This window comes from Hemicordylus capensis, chromosome 6 (genome assembly GCF_027244095.1).
Source record: "Hemicordylus capensis ecotype Gifberg chromosome 6, rHemCap1.1.pri, whole genome shotgun sequence".
NCBI lineage: Eukaryota > Metazoa > Chordata > Lepidosauria > Squamata > Cordylidae > Hemicordylus > Hemicordylus capensis.
In genome coordinates this window covers 124,707,150-124,728,067 of record NC_069662.1, presented here as the reverse complement: position 1 = coordinate 124,728,067, position 20,918 = coordinate 124,707,150, and the positions used below count along the sequence as shown (strand labels likewise).

Here is a 20,918-nt window from a genome sequence, read left to right as displayed (position 1 = left end):
CACAGAGAAATAACAAATAAATAAGACAAGTAGTAGTAATAGTAGCAACACCAGAGCCATGAATAGCTCGTAGTTTGCCATCCTGCTGACAAGCAGCAGTGGCTCAATGCAGCTGGCCATTTGAAACCAAATCCTGCCCCCACCCCCAACTCTGGGCCAGAGCCTAATGATACCATCCCTCTTTCCCTTCGCCTTTTCCCCTTACTCCTCTGTCCCCTCACTTTCATTAATATTTTAAATTATTAATTTTAATGTAATAATTAATGTGCTAAAAATGGACCTTGACCCCCTTGTACACCAAGGCATGGTTGGTTCCAGCCCACTGGGGCATTTGAGTTGTGCACCCCTGCTTTAGAGACACATTGCTTGTGGAATGATTACACAGGGCACATCATCTAGAGCAGGGATTCTCAATGTTGGGTCCCCAGATGTTATTGGATTTCAATTTCCATAATCCCCAACCAAAGGCCACTGGGGATGGGGATCATGGGAGTTGAAGTCCAATAACATCTTGGGACCCAATGCTGGGAATCCTTGATCTAGAGAGATCATCGTATAGGGTACATCAAGGAACTGGGACCATAAAGCAGGTTTTGTTGGAGAGAGGCTGAATACCATACATAGAAAACTGTATCATTGTGTGAAAATATTTATTACCTGTAGCCATAACTGCATTATTTCAATTTATACATCATGTGATATAGTATCAGCAAGAAGTATTTGCCTTAGAATTATCAATATCCAGAATAGCCATTGCATCAAATGTGGGTGCACATTCGTATATAACTTACAAAATAAGAGAGATCATTATTACATTACTGCAGATAAAATTGTTAACAGCACTGGACCCATACATGGTGAATGACACAGCTTAGGTTTGTTGATGGACATCTCATTTTCTCAGCCTAGTGCTGAATGCCATGTTGATTGGCATTTCTCAGTTAATGGTTACTCAGCACTAAGAGTTTGTACATTATCTTTACCAGTATTACTATACTGCTTGTGCGTTCATCTTCAGTTATATACAGAAGAAATCTACCAGATCCTATAACGTACTCAAACTGTATCTAATTTACTTACATCCATGCAAAATACATGCACAACAGAAAGAGTAAATGTTGCTTGCATTTCATAAGGATGAAAGAATCAACTGGAAAAGAGATTTGATAAGTCATGAGCAATGGATGGTTTATATTAAAAGGAGGGAGGCTTCTAATAGATCATGCATTTCAAGCAAGTTATTTTTCCTGGTAGAATGTTTTAAAAACAAAAACAAACCCATGCAAGGATGAAACTCAAGCGACTCTCAACTAAAGGAAAAAGCACAAAGGCCTTCCCCCAAAGCGCTTTACTGTAGGTTTATATGTTTATATACAACATTCAAACGGTTAGCTGTCCTGGCCTTAACTGTAAGGCAAATCAGACAGTGCAGTCACACAAAACAAGCTGCACTGCTGTTTCCAAGCTGTTAATACATTTTTAGGGGAGTAAGAATAGGAAATAAGCTACTGAGCACAATATCACCACAGTGGAATTTCTTGGATTCAAGAACACAAACAGAAAGGAAGCAGCATGACCAGATGTGCTGAATTTATGAATGAAACAAACCAAGGCAACCAAAATATAATGCTCATAAACGTGTCTTTGAAATCTATCTCCATTGTGCATGCAGAAGTTCTGATGTACCTCTGAACCAGGGGCTTAGCTACAAATGAACAAGAGCTGGGGAGACCCTTGTTCTTTGCTCTCCCACAATGCCTTTCTGAAGAAGAAGGCCAGAGGGCAGGGGCTCACTCCAACCTTGCTCTGGACCTAAATGCTCAGTGGGAATTCACATTTGAACATACGAAAAACAAAGATGTGAAGCTCCAGCAAGCACTGAGGTCTAGGTATAGCCCAGAACCAGTTGAACTGAGGAGACATATGAGGTCCTGGATAGTATTTATCAACATATAAAAGCAGTGAAAGCTGAATAGACCTTAGCTGTAATTAATGGTGCTTCCCTCCCTTTATCAGCATTCCTTTAGGCACTGCCAAAGTGATCAAATAGATGGCAAGTTTCAGAAGAGAGCTTGATCTAGAATGCTTCATTGCATTAACCTATTGCCCTGAAGCCTTGCCTTGCTAAATATTTTGTTACAAGTGCCATTTAGTAGGCATGTGGTTTGGTTATTTGTTTGTATATCTTCACATACATGCCCGCATAGTGTGCAGAAAACACTGATGGGCGAAAGAGGTACTTGCGCTGTTGCAAGGCTCTCCAAATTACATGAGTGCTGCAGCAGAGGTGGGTTGTTCCATGCCTACTACTTCTATTGGAAATAATGGAAGTAGCGTCTCAACTGTGACTGTGCAATGCACAGTAGGTATGGACCAGCCTGCCTCCACAGCAACACCGATGTGCTATGGAGAACCAGGGGGCAGCGTGGATGCCTCTCCTGCCCATCAGCGTTTCTCTATGACTGTATTGTAGGATAATATGGAACATTAATTTATGAGGCTATTCTCATGATTGGTTAAAATTGGGCTAGGGGAGCCTAGCCCGATTTTAGCAGACTGTGAGACCCACTGGTCTCGCAGACCGTGAGACCCACCGGTTGCCTCACAGTGGGTAACCCGCCTCTGCAGCCCTCCCCTTAGCCCAGGTTAGCAGAGCGAGCACTCCTCTAACCGGGGTTTCTGGATCATGTGTTGCCACGGTGTGGCAACTCATGAAGAGACCCCCAACCAGGAGGCTAAAGTATCTCCAGCATGCTCTACGCACTTGCGCAGAGCATGCTGGAACTCCTGGGGGCCGCATGACCCCGAACTCCCAAGCCCCCGCCAGCTCCATGATGGAGCCGGCAGTCGTGTGGGCGTCCTATCCGGCTGCCTGGGGAGGGCTTAATGATCATCTGTGGGGAGAGTGGGCTTAGCCCACTCTCCCCGCAAACCCTCTAGAGATGGGTCTCACCAATCATGAGACCTACCTCTGTGTCTGACATATTGAAAAGATTTATTGATGGGTCAATTAAATGAAAAACTTCAAACATTGTTACCGGCTAGATTTCTTCTTGTAATACACAAAATGGCCCACTAGCTTAAAAATGACAGCAACTTTTATTTTACTTTGATGCTAGAGTGTGAGCTACATTTTAGATGTAATGTCTGTACGTGTGAGAATGTGGATTTTAATATCTGAAACGTAACATATTTACTCTGAAGTAAGTTTTACTGTGTACAATGGGACTTATTTCTGTTAAGTACACTTCTGATTGAAGCCTAAAATAGCTAGGAAAATAATATTTCACATTTTAAGCCTTCAAATTAGGTCCACACCACACTGATTTGCACTTGTTAGATTTAAGAAGGACATCTGGATAATACTAAAATGGAATGTTGTTCATCAGCATTAAGTAGAAAGGGAAACAAATCAAGGCTGTAGTAAATCTAATGACACTTTCTTTAGACTGGAGTACCTCAACGTGTTAAATATTTCATGTTAAAGAATGGTCTGAAGTAAGCAGGTTGAGGACCATATCCCATGAAAATCAGATTTCCAACAGTGTTGCATTTCCCCACTCCACTGCATATTTATCCTGTAAATTAGTAATGGTAATGCATGCAACAAAAATATGCTTTATCACTTTATGTAAACATTAGCTTTCTTCATGCAAAATGCCTACAAAACTGTGGCAATAAATTATTCTAATAGCATCATTTAACATTAGCTCAGTCACAGAAACTGTTATTCCAGATTCCATGATTATGCAGTAGAGAACATTTAAAAACCCTTGAAAGGTTTCCAGCATACATATTCCAAATCCCTGCTAATTTGATTTTGTAAGGATTTAACGACAGAAGCTTATTCTTTGCTGTGGTTCCTTGTTCTTCTAATGATGGAAGAGAAGAGGCCAGTTTTGGGAGGTGGTCCCATCAGTATCGGAGCTTGATTCTTGTGGGTAATTTTTATCTGGTGAGAGAGAAAAGAAAAGTTATCTCTAGTGATATCTAAGTTTCCTTATCACTACTTATGTATTTCCCTAAAGCAGCAATTTCTAATGTAAATTCTTCCTTAGGAACTTTTAAAACAGACCCCCCGCCCTGCCCCGAACGCATTGAACTATATTTTGTTAAATGTGTTTAAAATATCAAACGATCAAAACAAACATAGTAATAGTCTCAAGGACTATATAGTTCTATTATTCATTTAATATTAAGAAATGGCATTGTAATATGCATTTTTCTTTTCAAAGTGTTCATGGTTAAACCAGAACACTTGATCTAATATATAGATTTATGATCTGACCCAAGGAACTGTGAATGCCCCAGACGGTTACATGGCTGCTGTGTTCATGATTTCCTAGTATAAGCTTGTTGCATAGCGATCCCAACAGAGTAATACATATTGCTCCACTTAAATTACAGCATTGGTAGATGTGGGCATTTCTACATTGTGCAGTTTGTTGTGCTCCCTCCCTCCATATGACAGATCTGTGTGTGAAAAGTGTTTCTACATGTGCTTTGCTGTTGCTTGATCAGGAGGATAATGGATTTTGTGTGCATCAGGTATTATAACAGACACTTTATTATAGCAGCATGCCTTATTTATACTTCTCCTAATCACATTGTTCATTGCTCTTGAGATGAAGTTCAATGCTTAATTTCAAAATAACCATTAGGAATGAAAGTCAAAAACTAACGTACTAAAAAGGTCAAAAATGATGAAGTAGCATTCTAATTTGTTAATTAATTGATAGTAGAATCAAATCAAATATTGAAAAGCCTGTTTTAAACACTGTGAAAAACTGCTTTAGTCCTACACATTTTGATTTCTTTGATATAAAACTAGAAATCACCTTAAATGAGACAACCTTAACGTAGATTATGTCTCCAATTTTCTCTAATTCAAGTCTAAATTAGAGAAGACATTTTATGAATGTATGCTATGCTCAAAGCTAATTGAAAGCAATTATCAAAGTGGCATTTTGTCTGTGACTTTAAGATACATTGTAAGATAATAAATGATTCTCATTATGTAATAAAAAGGTCACATCTTGCCTTTGGGCTAGTGACGCTAACAGTTTTTCAAAAGCTATCCCAGACATTTTCTTTAGTGAACTACGACTAATACAAGAACCATCACTTATTAAATATCAGTTGTCATCTGCATAGTATCCACATCATAAATGAGTATTTCTTTCAAAAAGAAACACCGCCTCATTAAAAACGGCAAAAATATATCTCTTAAAGTGCATACCTGACATTTTCAAGCTAAAATGAATATCCTTCACTTGTCATTCACTAATAGTAATGGGGGAAAAAACACTAAGAGGAAAGGCTCATTAAAATAGGGAATAGCTGGCTTCTTGGGGTGGAAATTTACTTTACAATCAAAAGAGACAGAAATATAAAAAAACCTCAACAGGATAAGTGGGTTTTATTTAACTCCTCTGGAATCATAGCTTATTCCTTAGTACTCCAGTCTCTACATGCAGTGGTCTCCAGTGGAGGAGCAATGGCCATAGCTACAGTATGAGTTGACCTCACACCAAACCAAAGTTAACATAAGGTGAACCATGGTTTGCAAACTTTATTACCATAATGGCCAAGGTCTAAAGAGCTAAAATAGGCATATCCAGTGGCTTGGGAAGCAAAGAGGATATTTTACTTTTTTCTTTGATTAGCACACCCTCCCATACCATATCAGAAACTGCTTTTAAAAGTCTTCTTCGTTTCAAATGTAATTTCCCATATCAGATGAGGAGGGAGCAGTATCAGGAGACTAGCAGTCCAAAGCCTGTTTGGGTGCAAAGAACTAGTCCTAGTCTGGGCCAATTGTTTCTGATTCTGGTTTGCCACCATGATTGCCAGCTGAGGACCCACTACACTTCCTTAGTCATGGTTTGGTGTCATGTCCGATTTGGGTCAATGTATCAGCCTTAATTAATGGAGGCAGGGGAAGGAAAGCTGCATAAAGAACATAATGCCAGTCCCTGGATAGAATACATAAATCAACTCATGAGCATGCAGAGTTGCATTTGTTCTCTCTTATCATTTGCCGGGTTAACCACATTAATGACAGGAGGACTTGCTGCTGAAAAATCAGCATGCTTTTTGCATGCTCTTAAATGTCTTAATATTGACGCTAGTGGGAATACTGTCCTTTGAAATGGTCGCCAAAGTGGACTGATTAAAGGGAAGGTTAGAAATATAGTCCCAGTTGAAATGTTGCCATGAACATGGTGCAGACAGAAAAGTTCCCAAAATCTTGAAATCCGAGGTTTCCTCAGATGTAAGTGATGGGGTTCTTAAATACTGTAGCAGAGAAGTGTAGTTGCAGCACCTTTGGAAAATGCACACTATCTTTTTATATCACATCAGCATACCTGTTTTGGCTTGTGCTCTGACTACTTTGACCTTGCCCTGTGCTCCATTCCAAATGCTATTAAATATATATTTTTGATGCTTCTCTTAAAACTATTTCTTAGCAATTTTGTTGCACCAACTGAAATTAAATCTAATTAGTTTAGCATTAATTAAGCTCTAATAAAATACTCTAGTATCACTCCTAAGTAGTGTGATCCATTTCCCTTTCACACAGGTAGATTGGAAAACATGGTGGTGTCATCATAATTTTTAAACATACTGAGAAAATGACAGAGCTGCAAAATTAAAATAAATGATTAATGGCATTTTTTTCATGTTTTGTACTAATAGGTATTGCTGAGCTTTTAAATTAATAGAGCTGTCAAGCTTGGGGTTGTTACAGGATCCAGCGTAGAACCAAAATGGAAATTATGTATTCCACAGACACCTAAAGATGACACTTTGGAATATTTTAAATTTTAATTAGTAGGTGCAATTGTTTTCTCCCTCCCCCACCTTTAAACCACTACAAATTAATTGGCAATTAGTCACAACTAATTCTTTTCTTAACAATCTGAACTGGAAAGAAAGGTGCACTACATCACAGCATAGTTGTCTAAGGTGCAGAAAGCACACATGCAGTAAATTGCATTGTCAATTATATTTTTTAAAAAAACCTGTTGTGAAATTAAGAAAAAATAGCAAAGGTAAACAAAAATAATTTATGCACAATGTTGTGGGGAACACAAAAATAATACCCAACTGCACAGTAGAGTGTCAGGTCTCAAAATATATGCAAAGCAGATCATGATAAGTTTTTTTTTTTTAAAAAAAACTAAATAAACTACATGAGTTTGTATATTAACTGTTTAACCACTGTTGGATACTTGTTCTTCTGCTAGTCAGTCAACCAACCAACCAACCAACCAACCAACCAACCAACCAACCAACCAATCATCTTTATTACGGTCATAGACTAGCCTAAAATACAGGGGGTGATTACACAGCACATTAAAAAGCATTTAAATGCATAAAAGGGCATAAAATAGCATAAAAAGACATATAAATGGTATAAAAGGCATAAAAAGGCATAAAAAAGGATAAAAGCAATAAAAGGCACAAAAAGGCATAATTTCATAAAATCTTAAGTGATATATACAGCAAGACTATATAACGTCTTGGCCTTTTGGCTAAGTTCAAGTGTTCTTACTAGTCCCTTCCCACTAATTATACTTCTGTGTGGTGTTGGTTTGGGCTGTTCCATTATTAGACTTCTTGTCCTGAATCATCCAGCTATGATTCTTTGATCTATGGCACTTATACTGCCAAGTAAATAAATCTGGCTTAGGAGTTCCCACATTTGTAGAAGTCCTGATGCACACTAAGTTCCTGCACATGCAAAGATACCCTGTTCGCTTGACCAGATATGGTCACACATATTTATAAATGCATTGTGCTACCATTTCGGTTCAAGCATGTGAGGAAGCTCTTGTGCGCTTTACAGCATCTTGAAAGTTCAAAAATGGAATACAGGCTGACATCCAGAGCAACCTCCTGGTAGCACAGCCAGAGGATGTACCAAAACGATGGAGTTTCCTCACTATAGCATAGACACACACACAGCAAGGGGAGTGAATTTTGATAGGAACATAGGAAACTGCCATATACTGAGTCAGACCATTGGTCTATCTAGCTCAGTATTGTCTTCACAGACTGGCAGTGGCCTCTCCAAGGTTGCAGGCAGGAATCTCTCTCAGCCCTATCTTGGAGAAGCCAGGGAGGGAACTTGAAACCTTCTGCTCTTCCCAGAGCAGCTTCATCCCCTGAGGGGAATATCTTGTAGTGCTCACACATCAAGTCTCCCATTCATATGCAACCAGGGCAGACTCTGCTTAGTTAAGGGGACAAGTCATGCTTGCTACCACAAGACCAGCTCTCCTCTCCTAATGATTCGATCAGGATCTGTGAGGCCCTCAGGAACATCTTTACACCTCAGGAACACAGTGCACTTCCAGAGCTAGAGCAAATAGTCCAAATTTGCTCCCCTGGTACGGGCCAAACGCTGCGCTGTTAGAAAGCTCTGCATAGCACAGATGTGTTTTTAGACAAATTCATGGTGGGCAGGTCTATCAATGGCTACTAGTCTGGTGGCTGTGGGCCACCTCCAGCTTCAGAGGCATGATGCCTTTCTGTACCAGTTGCAGGGGAGCAACAGCAGGAGAGAGGGCATGCACATACCTCTTGCCTGTGGGCTTCCCAGAAGCATCTGGTGGGCCACTGTGTGAAACAGGATGCTGGACTACATGGGCCTTGTGCCTGATCCAGCAGGATTTATCAAAGTTTTTATGCAATGAGCTTTTCCAGTGAGTTCTGCTGGGACTGTATAATAGCTAATATCTGTGCAATAAATAGCTATGTTATTAGAATAGGTCTGATATTTGCTGCTGTTCCCAGATAACCTATCAATCTTAATTGATGGGTGGGTCGAATGATCTTAAGTACATCACATTTATTACCTTATGCTCAGCTCGCCGCTGGATGCATATTACACCTATGTCTACTGGCTGTCAGTTTGCCTTAGAGCACAATTCAAAGTGGTGGTTTGGACCTCTGAAGCCCTAAATGGTTTGGGATCAGGGAACCTGAAGAATCACCTGCATGAACCTCCCCTGCATTAGAGGCCCCTCTTAGGGTCTCCTAAGGAGCCGAGTAAGTCATTATAGGCCCTACTAACCTGCAACCATTAGTTGGGTAGCTACTTGGGAGAGGGATCTTTCAGTAGTTGGGCCCAAGGAAAACCCACCTGTTGCCTTCACTACTATCCTTTCAGCACCAAGTAAAGTATCTCCTCTTTATTTGGGCTTTTGGTAGTTAAGTCAGGTGGTTTAATCTAATTTAATGTAGTGTTTCATTTATTTCACTATGATTCCCTCCCTGGTCTGGCCTGAAAATGGTTAACTGGCTGCTGAATTAGTTAATTGCTGCTTTTAGCTATTATTTTATAGCTATTATGCTATTTATATAATTACATGTTTTTATTCTGCTGGAGTTTCTTTTATGATGCTGGATGTTTTTATTGAATATAGATAAGCTGCTTTGAATGACACTTGGCAGAAAGGCGGCACACACATTTCCCAATAAACAACACATTTATAGCACAATACCATATAGTACATTTATAGCATGTCTGCTCCTTAGGTTCAGTGGCCTACATTCTCTGCAACTTTATGATATATTCATAAAGAGCTCTGCTGCCATAGGGATCCAAGACATCAGCCCCATTGTGCCTCAGCCCAGTGCACGGGGATTTATTTATTTATTATTTATTTGTATTTATATTTATATACTGCTCTTCCTCCCAAGACAGGCGGTTAACAAGATAAAAACAATGCAAACATAAAAATGAGTAAATACAGCCAAATGTTTAAAAGAGCAATGGACAGCTTATTGGCCAAAAGCCTGGATAAAAGGCAAGTCATCACCTTCCTCCTAAAGGCTAGGATAGAAGGATCCATGTGGGACTCAGCTGAGAGTGAGTCCTGCAGTCTGGGGGCAACAACTGAGAAGGCTCTGTCCCGCGTGCTCAACAAATGTGCCTCAGCAGCTGTCGGCACATGGATCTAGTCAGCCAGTCTAGTCAGGTGGGTCGGGAAGCAATTTTTGCATCTCTCCACTCCCTGAAGGCCGTGCAGCCCTCAGGGATATATTTCTGGCAGCGAACAGGGGTTTTTCAGGGAAGGGAGGGGAGGGGAGTGGAAAGAAGCAAAAATTCCTTCCCCATCCCCATTCCCACATGATGGGCTGTGGAGCAAAGCTGCAATGCAGCGAGTGTCCTGGTTGTCTGTGAGGGTGGGGTTCTTGCTCCACCCTCTTAAAGCTGAGGAGAATGGGGCCCCATGGTGCTTACTATTTAGTAAGTGTATTTAGGATGGCAAGCTTAAAACTGGATTTGACAACCATCTATTTGCGGGCATTTGTATCATACAGGCACACTTGCCAGGGAGCCAGGACTGGCTTTGAATGTATAGTTCAAACTATACATTCTGTTGAACGTATAGTAGGTGGCAAACCCAAGTTTGCCATGTATAATGTGTGAAATCATGCTTAAGGGACTCACACTAATTTCCTCTGTTACTTCTCAAGTGTGCACATCAGGAAAGAGGGACATCGCCTCCCATTCACCTGCATTCTGATTAAGTTACCTTGATCATTCAATCAGGAAGCCTACCTAATATTTTCAGTGCCTTTGCATAATATCATTAAAAAGGAAGAAGGGCATAAATATCAAATGTATTCAAGCATATTGTTTTTTAAAAGAATAAAGTTAAAAGCATATGCATTGAGTTCGAATATAAGTCATGCATATAGTTGCACATTATATACTGCCATAAAGGTAGCTGAAATTTGTGTAAAAGAGTGCAAGATTACAGCCAAGTTCTTTAATCACAGAAACTAGCTCCGATTGTACCATAAGCCTAAGGGATAATGTGATTGTCTATTTCATACATTATAAGAAAACGTCATTCTGAGACTCACATTTTTATCAATCTTTTGTCCAGCTTTATTTGATATACTGATCATGGTATACTTACTGTACAAGGTGTTTGCATCCATGGCTCCCCATCGATCTGCATAGGCAGAGACTTGCTGGTCCTAGGGAAAATGAAGGGAGAAGTGAGTCAGAAAGTGTATGTTCCAAATAGACAAAATCCACACTCCCTCCTGGAGACACCCAATTTCCACTGGCATGTCCAGCAATACATTCGCTTACAGGTGCAAAATAATACATGGCCGCTAAATTTAGAAAAGTACCTTAACTCTCAATGATGCACACACATGTATGTATGTATGTATGTATGTATTCTCTGTCCAAAATAGCTGACAAGTCTTTTTGATCAGACAGAAAGTGGATTGATGCAATTGACTTTGGCTCTTCTTTGATGTGCTCAAGTAAATCTCAGTTGACTTTGCCATACGGTGAAGGAGACATCTAACTATTCTGTTGGTCTCCATGTTGTGAGCCAAAACGTCCATGACAGGGCCATGTTAGAGGAAGTGAGCCATTTATTTATTTATTTATTTAACATATTTTAATACCACCCAAAATTTACATCTCTGGGCGGTTTACAACAAAGCAAAATAAATGACAACAGAAAAGGTTAAAACATTACAACTATTTAAAATTTTAAAGCAACATTTTAAAGCAACATTTTAAAATGACGTTAAAACCGTTAAAACAATATTTAATTAAAAGCCTGGCTGAACAGATGCGCCTTTAAAGACCTTTTTAAAATTGTCAGAGATGGGGAGGCTCTTATTTCAGCAAGGAGTGCATTCCAAAGCGTTGGGGCAGCAGTAGAGAAGGCCTGTCCCCGAGTAGCCACCAGACAAGCCAGTGGCAACTGCAGACGGACCTCTCCTGATGATTTCAATGGGTGGTGGGGTTCATGACAAAGAAGCAGGGACATAGCTAGGGAAGAGGGGGCCTGTGTTCGTCCCTCTCCCTGGCAGCCCAGCAGAGTGAGGAAGATAGTGAAGAAAATAGGGAGGGGTGGGTTGGGAGGCCCTCAGTTGCTGAGGGCCTGGGTTCTTTGAACCCATCCGCTCAATTATAGCTACAGCCCTGCGAAGAAGACATTCTCTTAAAAACACATGGCCCAAGTTGTTTAGGGCTTTATAGTTATAATCAGTACCTTGTATTTTGCCCAGAAATTTATTGGCAGCCAGTGTAGCTCTTTCAGTAAGGGAGTAACATGGTCTCTCCGAGATGACCCAGAGACCAACCTGGCTGCAGCATTCTGGACCAACTGTAGTTTCCAGACTATACACAAGGGCAGCTCCTCACAGAGCGCATTGCAGTAATCCAGTCTGGAGGTTACTAGCATATGTACCACTGTTCTGAGGTCATTTATCTCAAGAAACGGAAGCAGCCGGCATATTAGCCAAAGCTGATAGAAGGCACCTCTGGCCACTGCCTCAACTTGGGACACCAGGGAGAGACTTGGATATAGAAGCACCCCCGGACTGCATACCTGTTTCTTTGGGGGAAGTGTGACCCCATCCAGAACAGGCAGTTCAAACTCATCTCCTGAGTTTTGACTCCACACAATGAGTACCTCCGTCTATCTGATTCAGTCTCAGTTTGTTATCCCCTCATCCAGCCCATCACTGCCTCAAGGCCGGCATTTAGGGAGGTTATGCCCTCTCCTGATGATGCTGACATGGAGAAATAGATTTGGGTGTTATCAGCATACTGATAGCATCCTGCACCAAATCTCCTGATGATCTCTCCCAATGGTTTCATGTAGATGTTAAACCACATTGGAGATGATATGGAGCCCTGAGGGATACCTTGCATTGACTCCTGCCACAAGCATCACCCCAGCTGCCTGCTGTTGTCTCCCCACCTTTTGCCCCTCTTGCTGCCTGTGCAGGGTGGAGTGGGCCCAGAGACAAGATTTTAAAATCTCTCCCCCCACCCCCCGAAGCTCAGCTCATGAAGTAAAGAAATCTTAAATGAGGCTGAATAGTGGTAAATAATTTTTTTTAAAGGTTTTGTAAATTGTGGACGATGCAAGTCATTTAATGGTACTAGAGAAAGGCATGCTGTTCTGGTAGCTCCAGGTCTTAACACTCACATCAATTTCATAGGATGAATACAACTGAAGGAAGCCTGGGCGGGTGTGCGCCTGGGGGAGTCAGTCATGTGACTTGCCTTTGGGCCCCGCAAGGCAGTGGGCCGCCAGACAACTGTCTCCCCTTGCCCTGTTATAGTTACGCCCCTGTGCCTGTGTGCTGTGCCAGCCCAGATGCTGCCCTCCTCCGCCTTACTGCCAAACTGGGCATGCCACCACTTCTTCCTGCTTGCATGCCTGAAGTCTGCAGTTAGTGTGCATCCAAGCACTGGCAATTTTGTGTGGTGGCCTCTCTCTCCACCGTCATGCTAGCACCAGATCTCTCTCTCCACCCCCTCCAGCATCAACCTTGTCAAGGGGTTGGGGGCGGGCAGGCAGAGAGAGATAGAGAGAGAAATGGTGTTAGTACAGTAGTGAAGAAGAGAGGCCAGTGTGTGAAGCTGCTAGAGCTTGGATGCAGCACACCCCATCTGACAGTGAGAGGGGGAAAGAGTGACATCCGGGCTGACGAAATGCTGAAGTGTGTTCTAAACGCATATATCAAACTTCAGTCTCCATGCTCAGGGCAGTTATCATATTCTAAACAAACTCAGAAGCAACCTAGTGATACCAAAGGCCTTACTTTACCCGGCTAATGCATGACTTCATTTATACTGTGGGGAGAGTGCATTCTTACCTAAGAACAACAGATGCACACTGTGCAAGACGTCTTCCAGCACTTTTCAGCCCTGTGTATATTTGGCCCATTTCCATGGCTCCCTCTAGACCAACTACTTCCATCAGCTGGTCACTTAGATCTGAAATATAGTAAATAACTATTAGGGCAGAATTAGAAGTTATAAAGGATGCATGGCTACCACTGAAAACAGCAGGTCTTGTCTGATTCAGTCTTTCTCCCCAATACGATCTAGTAATGTTTATTCAGAATTGAGTCTCATGTCCCAATAGGTTCAATGGGATTTACTCCCAAATAAGACAGAATTGGATTACAGTTCTACAAGGCTTACTCCCTTGTAAGTAAGAGCGGGTGTAGAATAGTTACTGTGAGCTACAAATCAGGACTTCCTTGGTTTGAATCTCATCTCTGCCATGAGTTCATTATGTGACCTTAGGCAATGAGTCACACAGACTCACAACACATGTGAAGTGCTAAGCCCTTTAAAAATGCTAAGCGTTATTAAGTCTGCTTAAGAATGGAGTCATATAGAGCAGGGATTCTCAACGTTGGGTCCCCAGATGTTATTGGCCTTCAACTCCCATAATCCCCAACCAAAGGCCACTGGGGCTGAGGATTATGGGAGCTGAAGTCTAATAACATCTGGGGACCCAAAGTTGAGAATCCCAGATATAAAGGGTAGGTCTGATAACCACCTGTAAGTACTTATCAAGTAGGCACAGGAAGAACTGGAAATCTCAAGGAGCACAAGCTCCTGTCACAGGTGTGATGTCTGAACGTGCTCAAGTCCAGCTCCCAATATTCACCAACTGACATTCTCCTGACTTCTGTCCTCAAGATCTGGAAAACAGGTGGAGAATCTTGGGAGAATGTTGGGTGGATAATTTCAGGAATGGACTTAGGGAGGTTCAGATGTCACACCGATGGGACTGCACACACCTCATGATCTCCAGTTCATCCCATACCTACTTGGTAAGTACGTACAGATGGTCATCTGAACCTCCCAGATCAATCTTATACTAGAATACCCTTAAGTACACTCCACTGGGTTCAATGGGTCTTGGTAGATGTATGTCGGAATCCTTGGTAGGTGTACATAGCAGCCTTGCAACACAATGCTATGCACGTGTCTCACTGTGTTCAATGGGGCTTTACCCCAAGCACACTTACCTGGGGGTAGGTCCCACTGAAGCAGGTGGGACTTATTTCCAAGTACACAATCCAAGGACTGGATTATACATGCCATTGGCCTCTGTTTGCTATGACAGACTAACACAGCTACTCTCAGTGAATCTGAAGAGTATTAATGAACCTTTTTTTTTTTAATCTAAGCAGACTTTTCCTTCCAGATCTGCTTTAAATTTGTTGCCAAGAACAGATGGACGAGGAACAGCAACATTTTATTTCAGTTCTAGAGTGTGCCTAAAAGCGCCTTCTTCACAGGCTGGTTGTTAATATTCATGTTCCTGAAAGATATTTTACCAGGTATGATTTTTTCCCCCTTTTAGAAAAAAGATAAACCAACACCACACTTGTAATCATAATTAAACAGCACCTTTAATTATGAATAGAAAACACTGGAATAAAAATTGAGAAAGTATTTGCATATCTAGACCAGCTCAGTCTTTAATGTAGCTGAAAATCTGTGCTAGTTTTTAAGCTCCGCTGAGTAGTATATATATATTTCACTCCACAGGGACTTAGGTCACTTTCCCTGTGTTGTTGAATAAAATCACCAGTGAACCAAATTCACCACAGTTTTCTTACAAACAAGTTGTAATAATAGTTATTACAGTAGGGCAGGATATCTGTGCATCTGGAAGCAGAGTTCCATGTGCATATTGGACATGTATAAGAGGGTCTCCTCCACCCACAGTTCCCATAGCTGGGTTGGGACTGCAAGCATAGGACCAAACAGATCACCACTCACAGTGCCAATCACCTGTTGTGCATCTAGTTCCCCCTTTCTCCATCACCCCTTTAGCAGGTGACTTACTGTCAAAGCTGTCAGCACTAGCCATCTGTTTGGCAAGCCCTCATCACTGCTTGAAGATCTATGGATCAGAGCCATGGCTTTTAGTGCCTAGATAATCAGATCTTGCCTTGAAAAACAGAAGGGTGGTTCACACTTTAACCCAGAAAAGGACCACTTTTATTCCATGGTGGATGAAGTATAGGCCCTTACTAGAAGTTGTGGGGAGGAAATAAATTATTCAGATCAAGTCTACAAGTATCCAGGCCTGTGAACGGAGCATCCTGCCTAGAACATCAGACCATGCCCTATTCTCAAAGTAGGAAGGAGCATACCCTTTAACGTTCTCCATGATGGAATGGTAATCCTTGGCTTGTGGAATGTAAGACAACCCCTGAGTAGCAGGGATATGCAAATTGGCTCATGGTTGAGGGAGTCTCCTGAGGTTCCCCCTCCCCATGCCAGCCCCCATAGAAGCATGGGCTGGTTTGGCCCATTTTTAGGCTGTTCTGGCCCTTTTGGAGGCCACGGCTGCCCTTTTGCATGCACCCTGGCCATTTGTGTGGCCTGGGTCATCTGGTCATGCAAATGGCCAGAGCGCAAGTGCATCAGCCTCCAAAATGGCTTCTGCCACCTCAGAAAGGGCCCATAGAAGACCAGGAGGAGGCTGACAGGGAGAGAGGAACCTCCAGAGATCCTCCCTGTGGATGTGACAGTACCCACTGGAGGCCACCAGGCCTGGCGGTAAGTTAAAAACATTTAAAAAAAACTTTTCAGAACCCCAAACCAGCTCGAATTCGAGCCGAGCTGGGGTCCTAATTTGGAGGCACAAAACCAAACATGCCTGGTCCAGCTCGAGTTCGGCTCGGACTCGAACCGAACTGGTTTTGTGCACACCCCTACTGAGTACTGCTGCGGTGTCTGGACTTATATTTGAAGGATTGAGGCTATGTAACCACTACCATAAATCTAGCCATATTTGGGGCTGCCTTACACAGATTGTTGGTCTATCTAGTCTAGCATTGTCTGACCTTGATTGGCAGCAGCTTCCCAGGATCACAGCCAATGGTCTTCCCAGTCCTGTTCAGGGCTGGCCCACGCAGCTGGCTGCCCACTTGTTCTCCTCGCCACCTCCGCCTACCGCTGCTGCCCGCTGCTTATAATCACATTACCACATTGTGCAGGGACATCATTATATTGCATCATGATAGGCCAGCTGCCCAGAAGCAGCCGGCAGCAGCAGGAGTGGCGGATGAAGGATTGCTGGTGCCCCAGGTGAAGCCTGGCTTTGACGCCGCCCCTTTGCCTGTGTAGACGAGCACCTCCCATCATCTGAGCAGGGGGATGGGTAGGTGGGCAGGTAGATTCTGTCATCTGAGTGAGCGAGCAGGTGGGCAGGCAGTCCCCTATTGCCCTCTGGTCTTCCTACGTGCTGTCCTCACTGCTCTGTTGCCTTTGCCTGCTGCTGCTTCTGGGCAGACAGCCTGCCATGGTGCATTATAATGACATTGCTGCACAATGTGGTAATGTGATTATAAGCAGTTGGCGACAGCAGCGTGAGCAGAGGAGGCAAGGAAAGCAAGTGGGCGGCTGGGTGGGTGAAAGGGATAAGAACGACTACTTGGTTGCCCACCTGAATAATGAAAGGTGCATGCATGTGTCTGCAGTGTAACCTACCCTACAGGTTGTTGCCCCAGGAGGCCACCTAGGTCCACCTAGCAGGTGGAGTCTCACCAGGTGGTATGTGGCCCAGGCCATCAGTGTCACTCCCTGCTTGGCACCCTACGTGACCACCTAGTTTGCCCTGTGGATGGGCGAGCCCTGGTCCTGTTACATGATTTTTTTTAAAACTGTAGATGCTGGGAGACTTGAGTAACTTGTTATTTTTGGACTACAAATCCTATCATCCATGGCCTTTGGCCAAAAGCAAGTTATCCAGTACTGGGTGCTGAGGACTGAACCTGGGACCTACCACTGAGCTAAAGTATTTCAACACAACAGCTGCAGGAGGACTTCAGAGTTTAGACTGAGTAACACATGAAAAGGTGCTGGTTGATACGCTTTGAGGCTAGTGCAAGAAGCAATGGATGTAAGAGCTGCTCAACTTTGGCCCTCCTGCAGATAGGAACATAGGAAGCTGCTGTATACTGAGTCAGACCATTGGTCCATCTAGCTCAGTATTGTCTACACAGACTAGCAGAGGCTTCTCCAAGGTTGCAGGCAGGAATCTCTCTCAGCCCTATATTGGAGCTGCTGCCAGGAAGGGAACTTGGAACCTAGATGCTCTTCCCAGAGCAGCTCCATTCCCTAAGGGAAATATCTTACAGTACTCACACATCAAGTCTCCCATTCATATGCAACCAGGGTGGACCCTGCTTAGCTAAGGAGACAAGTCACGGTTGCTACCACAAGACCAGCTCGCCTCTTTGTTGGCCTACAAGCCCCATAATCCCTGGCTATTGGCCACTCTGGCTGAGGACGATGGGAGCTGTAGTCCAAAAACAGCTGGTTTCCACCTGGTGGAAACCAAAGGTAGATAGATCTAATGTGAATAATAGGGGGAAATCCTAGTTATAGGATCAGCCCTGCCTAGGAAGTTTGTGTAACAACTTTCTTTAGACTTCTGCAAAAATAAAAAATAAAATACACAGGGCAGTTCCTTTGACTGTTGTCTTACGCATATGCTAACCTGTTTTAGGAATAAGAAAGAGGACAGGGTGATATAATACAGAGGAGAGAGAAACAGGCCACTTTGTGGAGAATCTTATCAGTAATCCTCCCATCTCTTCCCCTGAATTGCTGATCAGAAACTCTCACATTCAGATAGATAGATAGATAGATAGATAGATAGATAGATAGATAGATAGATAGATAGATAGCAAGCAAAACAAACAGAGACAGAATTTAATACACATACCCTATGTCTACTGTAGCATGTGTCCAAGCGCCACTGTTTGTGTAAGTTTGGGGCAATGTCTCAACAGAGACACTCACTGAGCATGACTGAATGACAACCGCCCCTGGGTTCTTGAGAATCCGTTTGCTCTGCTGTGAACCTTGTCCATGACATGAAGACTTTCACTTGTTTTCTGTGTGCATGACCTCTCTGGCTATGTGGGAATGTTTGCACAGCACCATGCCATTTCTGCCCTCTTCCACAAACCAAACTACTTCACGTGTCTCTTCAGATTAGCGCCATCAGTAAACAAAGCTAGCTCTCATGAGTGACTGCTGATGTCAGCAGCTTGTGAATTGCACAGAAGGGGCATCTGACCCTTTGCCCTCCTTCCCAAAGTGTGTGTATTGCAGTGGTGGTGGGAGGATAAAGTCACCAGGGAGATTTCCCTTCCATTTCCTCCTGTCAGCCTGCTTGCACAATTAAAGAGACAACGTGAATCTCAGCAAGACTGCATTTGTGAATGTTCTTCCTTTATCATATTGCTCAGTCCTAGATGATAACGTACTTAAAGACCAAAGGGCTTTTCAGAAGGCTGTGCAAGCAGGCATTACTAGACCATTGCATTGTTCAACAAAATACTACAGTTTAACATTTCACTGTGGATATAAATCAAGGAAAATAAACAAGGGCAGGGGTGGAGAGGAACCTAGTACTACTTTGATTAGAAATGGTGATTTACACAGAGAGGACTGTTCCTCCATAATGGAGCTGTTTTGTAAATATCCACTTTATCTTGGTCAAATGTAAATACTGCAGACCTGGCAAGAGATTGAAAGTCTCTATTAGAATTTGGGGTTACTGCACTTAGGCAAGTACATTTACATAAAAAACATCATTGGCTGGTGGTAAATCTCTCTCTGTTGGCAGTTTGTCTTTGGAAAGATGAGGATACATAGCTGCCTAAATGTAATTAAAACATGGTAATCATCACGCTGGGGGGGGGGGAGTTTGGGCTCCAGTTAAAATATAGTCCAGAGTTTTGAGATCTGGCTTACTGCCAGAGAACCCTTGGAAATGTGCTGAGTTTGATGCTATGCATCGAGCCTTATTTGCTGTAGTTTCTGCTCAGAGGGCTGCATTTATTTATTTATTTTAAAAATACTTTTGCAATAAGCAGGAAGGCAAAGACATTTTCATACACAGAGACAGGAACTGCTGTTGCTTGGAGTGCCAAAGACATGGTTAATATCACAGGATTGTATGTTTTAAGATGAGCGATTGCTAAATGTAACAAAAGATCTTGATGCCGGGATATAAAGTAAATGACCAAATTATGGTTCGCTGTCTGATTTTAGAAGCGAGTGTTCTCAAGCTATGTTACAGACATCAGAGCATCTGCTGTATGCTGAAGCAGCTCATAGGTTTAGCTAAAAGACTATAAAGTAGACCTTTACAGACATTCTCACAGAAACACAGAATCTAGTTGGAATGGTAAATGTGAAAGGGACCTTGGAGCAAGGGCAGCTCTGGCGTTGGATGGGTGGGGGGGAGCACCCTTTGGAAAAGCACCCCTATCCATTCATCCTCAGCACAGCCTCCTTCCAGGGCTGTTGCTGGTGTCTATCTTATGTTTCTTTTTTAGATTGTGAGCTCTTTGGGGAAAGGCAGCCATTTTATTTATGTATTTATATCTATGTAAACCGCTTTGGGAACCTTTTGTTGAAAAGCGGTATATAAATATTCGTCGTCATAATAGTTGCCCCCCCCCAATTTCTGCTTCAGAAATCTTACATGTGGGACACAGCTAACCCACCCAGAAATGCACTTTCTCCATTCTGTGCCTTCCCTCCATTCCCGCCCCCCCCCCGTGCTGCCACTGCCTTGGATGTCTTCTAGTCCAACCTCCTGTTTAGGGATTGCTGCAGCATTTTGACAGACGGCTGTACAAGCCTCTTTTTGAAAAGCTCAAGTGAAGGCAAGCTCACCATTGTGCAAGGCAGACTGCTCCACTATCAAAAAGGTCCATGCCGTGTAGACCACATACATATGGCAGGGGGCAGCAGAATGATAGCAGGCTCTGCTCCTGACTTACACATGGTCACTTCCTTAGAAGAGAGCCTGTGCATATAATGGTGTATGCTCAAAGGCTCTCTTCCAATGATGAAAGGGCTGCAGGTTGGGGCACAGCCTCCATTGCTGCCACCCCCCGCCCCCAACACAGATTAAGAACATAAGAACAGCCCTGCCGGATCAGGCCCAAGGCCCATCTAGTCCAGCATCCTGTTTCGCACAGTGGCCCACCAGATGCCGCTGGAAGCCCACAGGCATGAGTTGAGGGCGTGCCCTCTCTCCTGCTGTTACTCCCCTGCAACTGGCACTCAGAGGCAT

At 43.0% G+C, this 20,918-nt stretch overlaps 1 protein-coding gene across 5 annotated transcripts in view; it reads right to left on the bottom strand.

Moving 5' to 3' along the window:
- Positions 1-633: 633 nt before the first annotated feature.
- The window catches only part of DGKB (diacylglycerol kinase beta), a 418,263-nt gene continuing 397,978 nt past the window's right edge, over positions 634-20,918 (bottom strand). For all 5 annotated transcript variants that reach the window (XM_053261933.1, XM_053261935.1, XM_053261932.1 and 2 more), the window contains 3 exons: positions 13,660-13,780; positions 10,941-11,001; positions 634-3,952 (listed from right to left, as the gene is read on the bottom strand). In XM_053261933.1, coding sequence (XP_053117908.1) covers positions 3,845-3,952; positions 10,941-11,001; positions 13,660-13,780 — 290 coding nt within the window. In that variant the 3' untranslated portion in view covers positions 634-3,844. The remainder of the gene's footprint in view (positions 3,953-10,940; positions 11,002-13,659; positions 13,781-20,918) is intronic.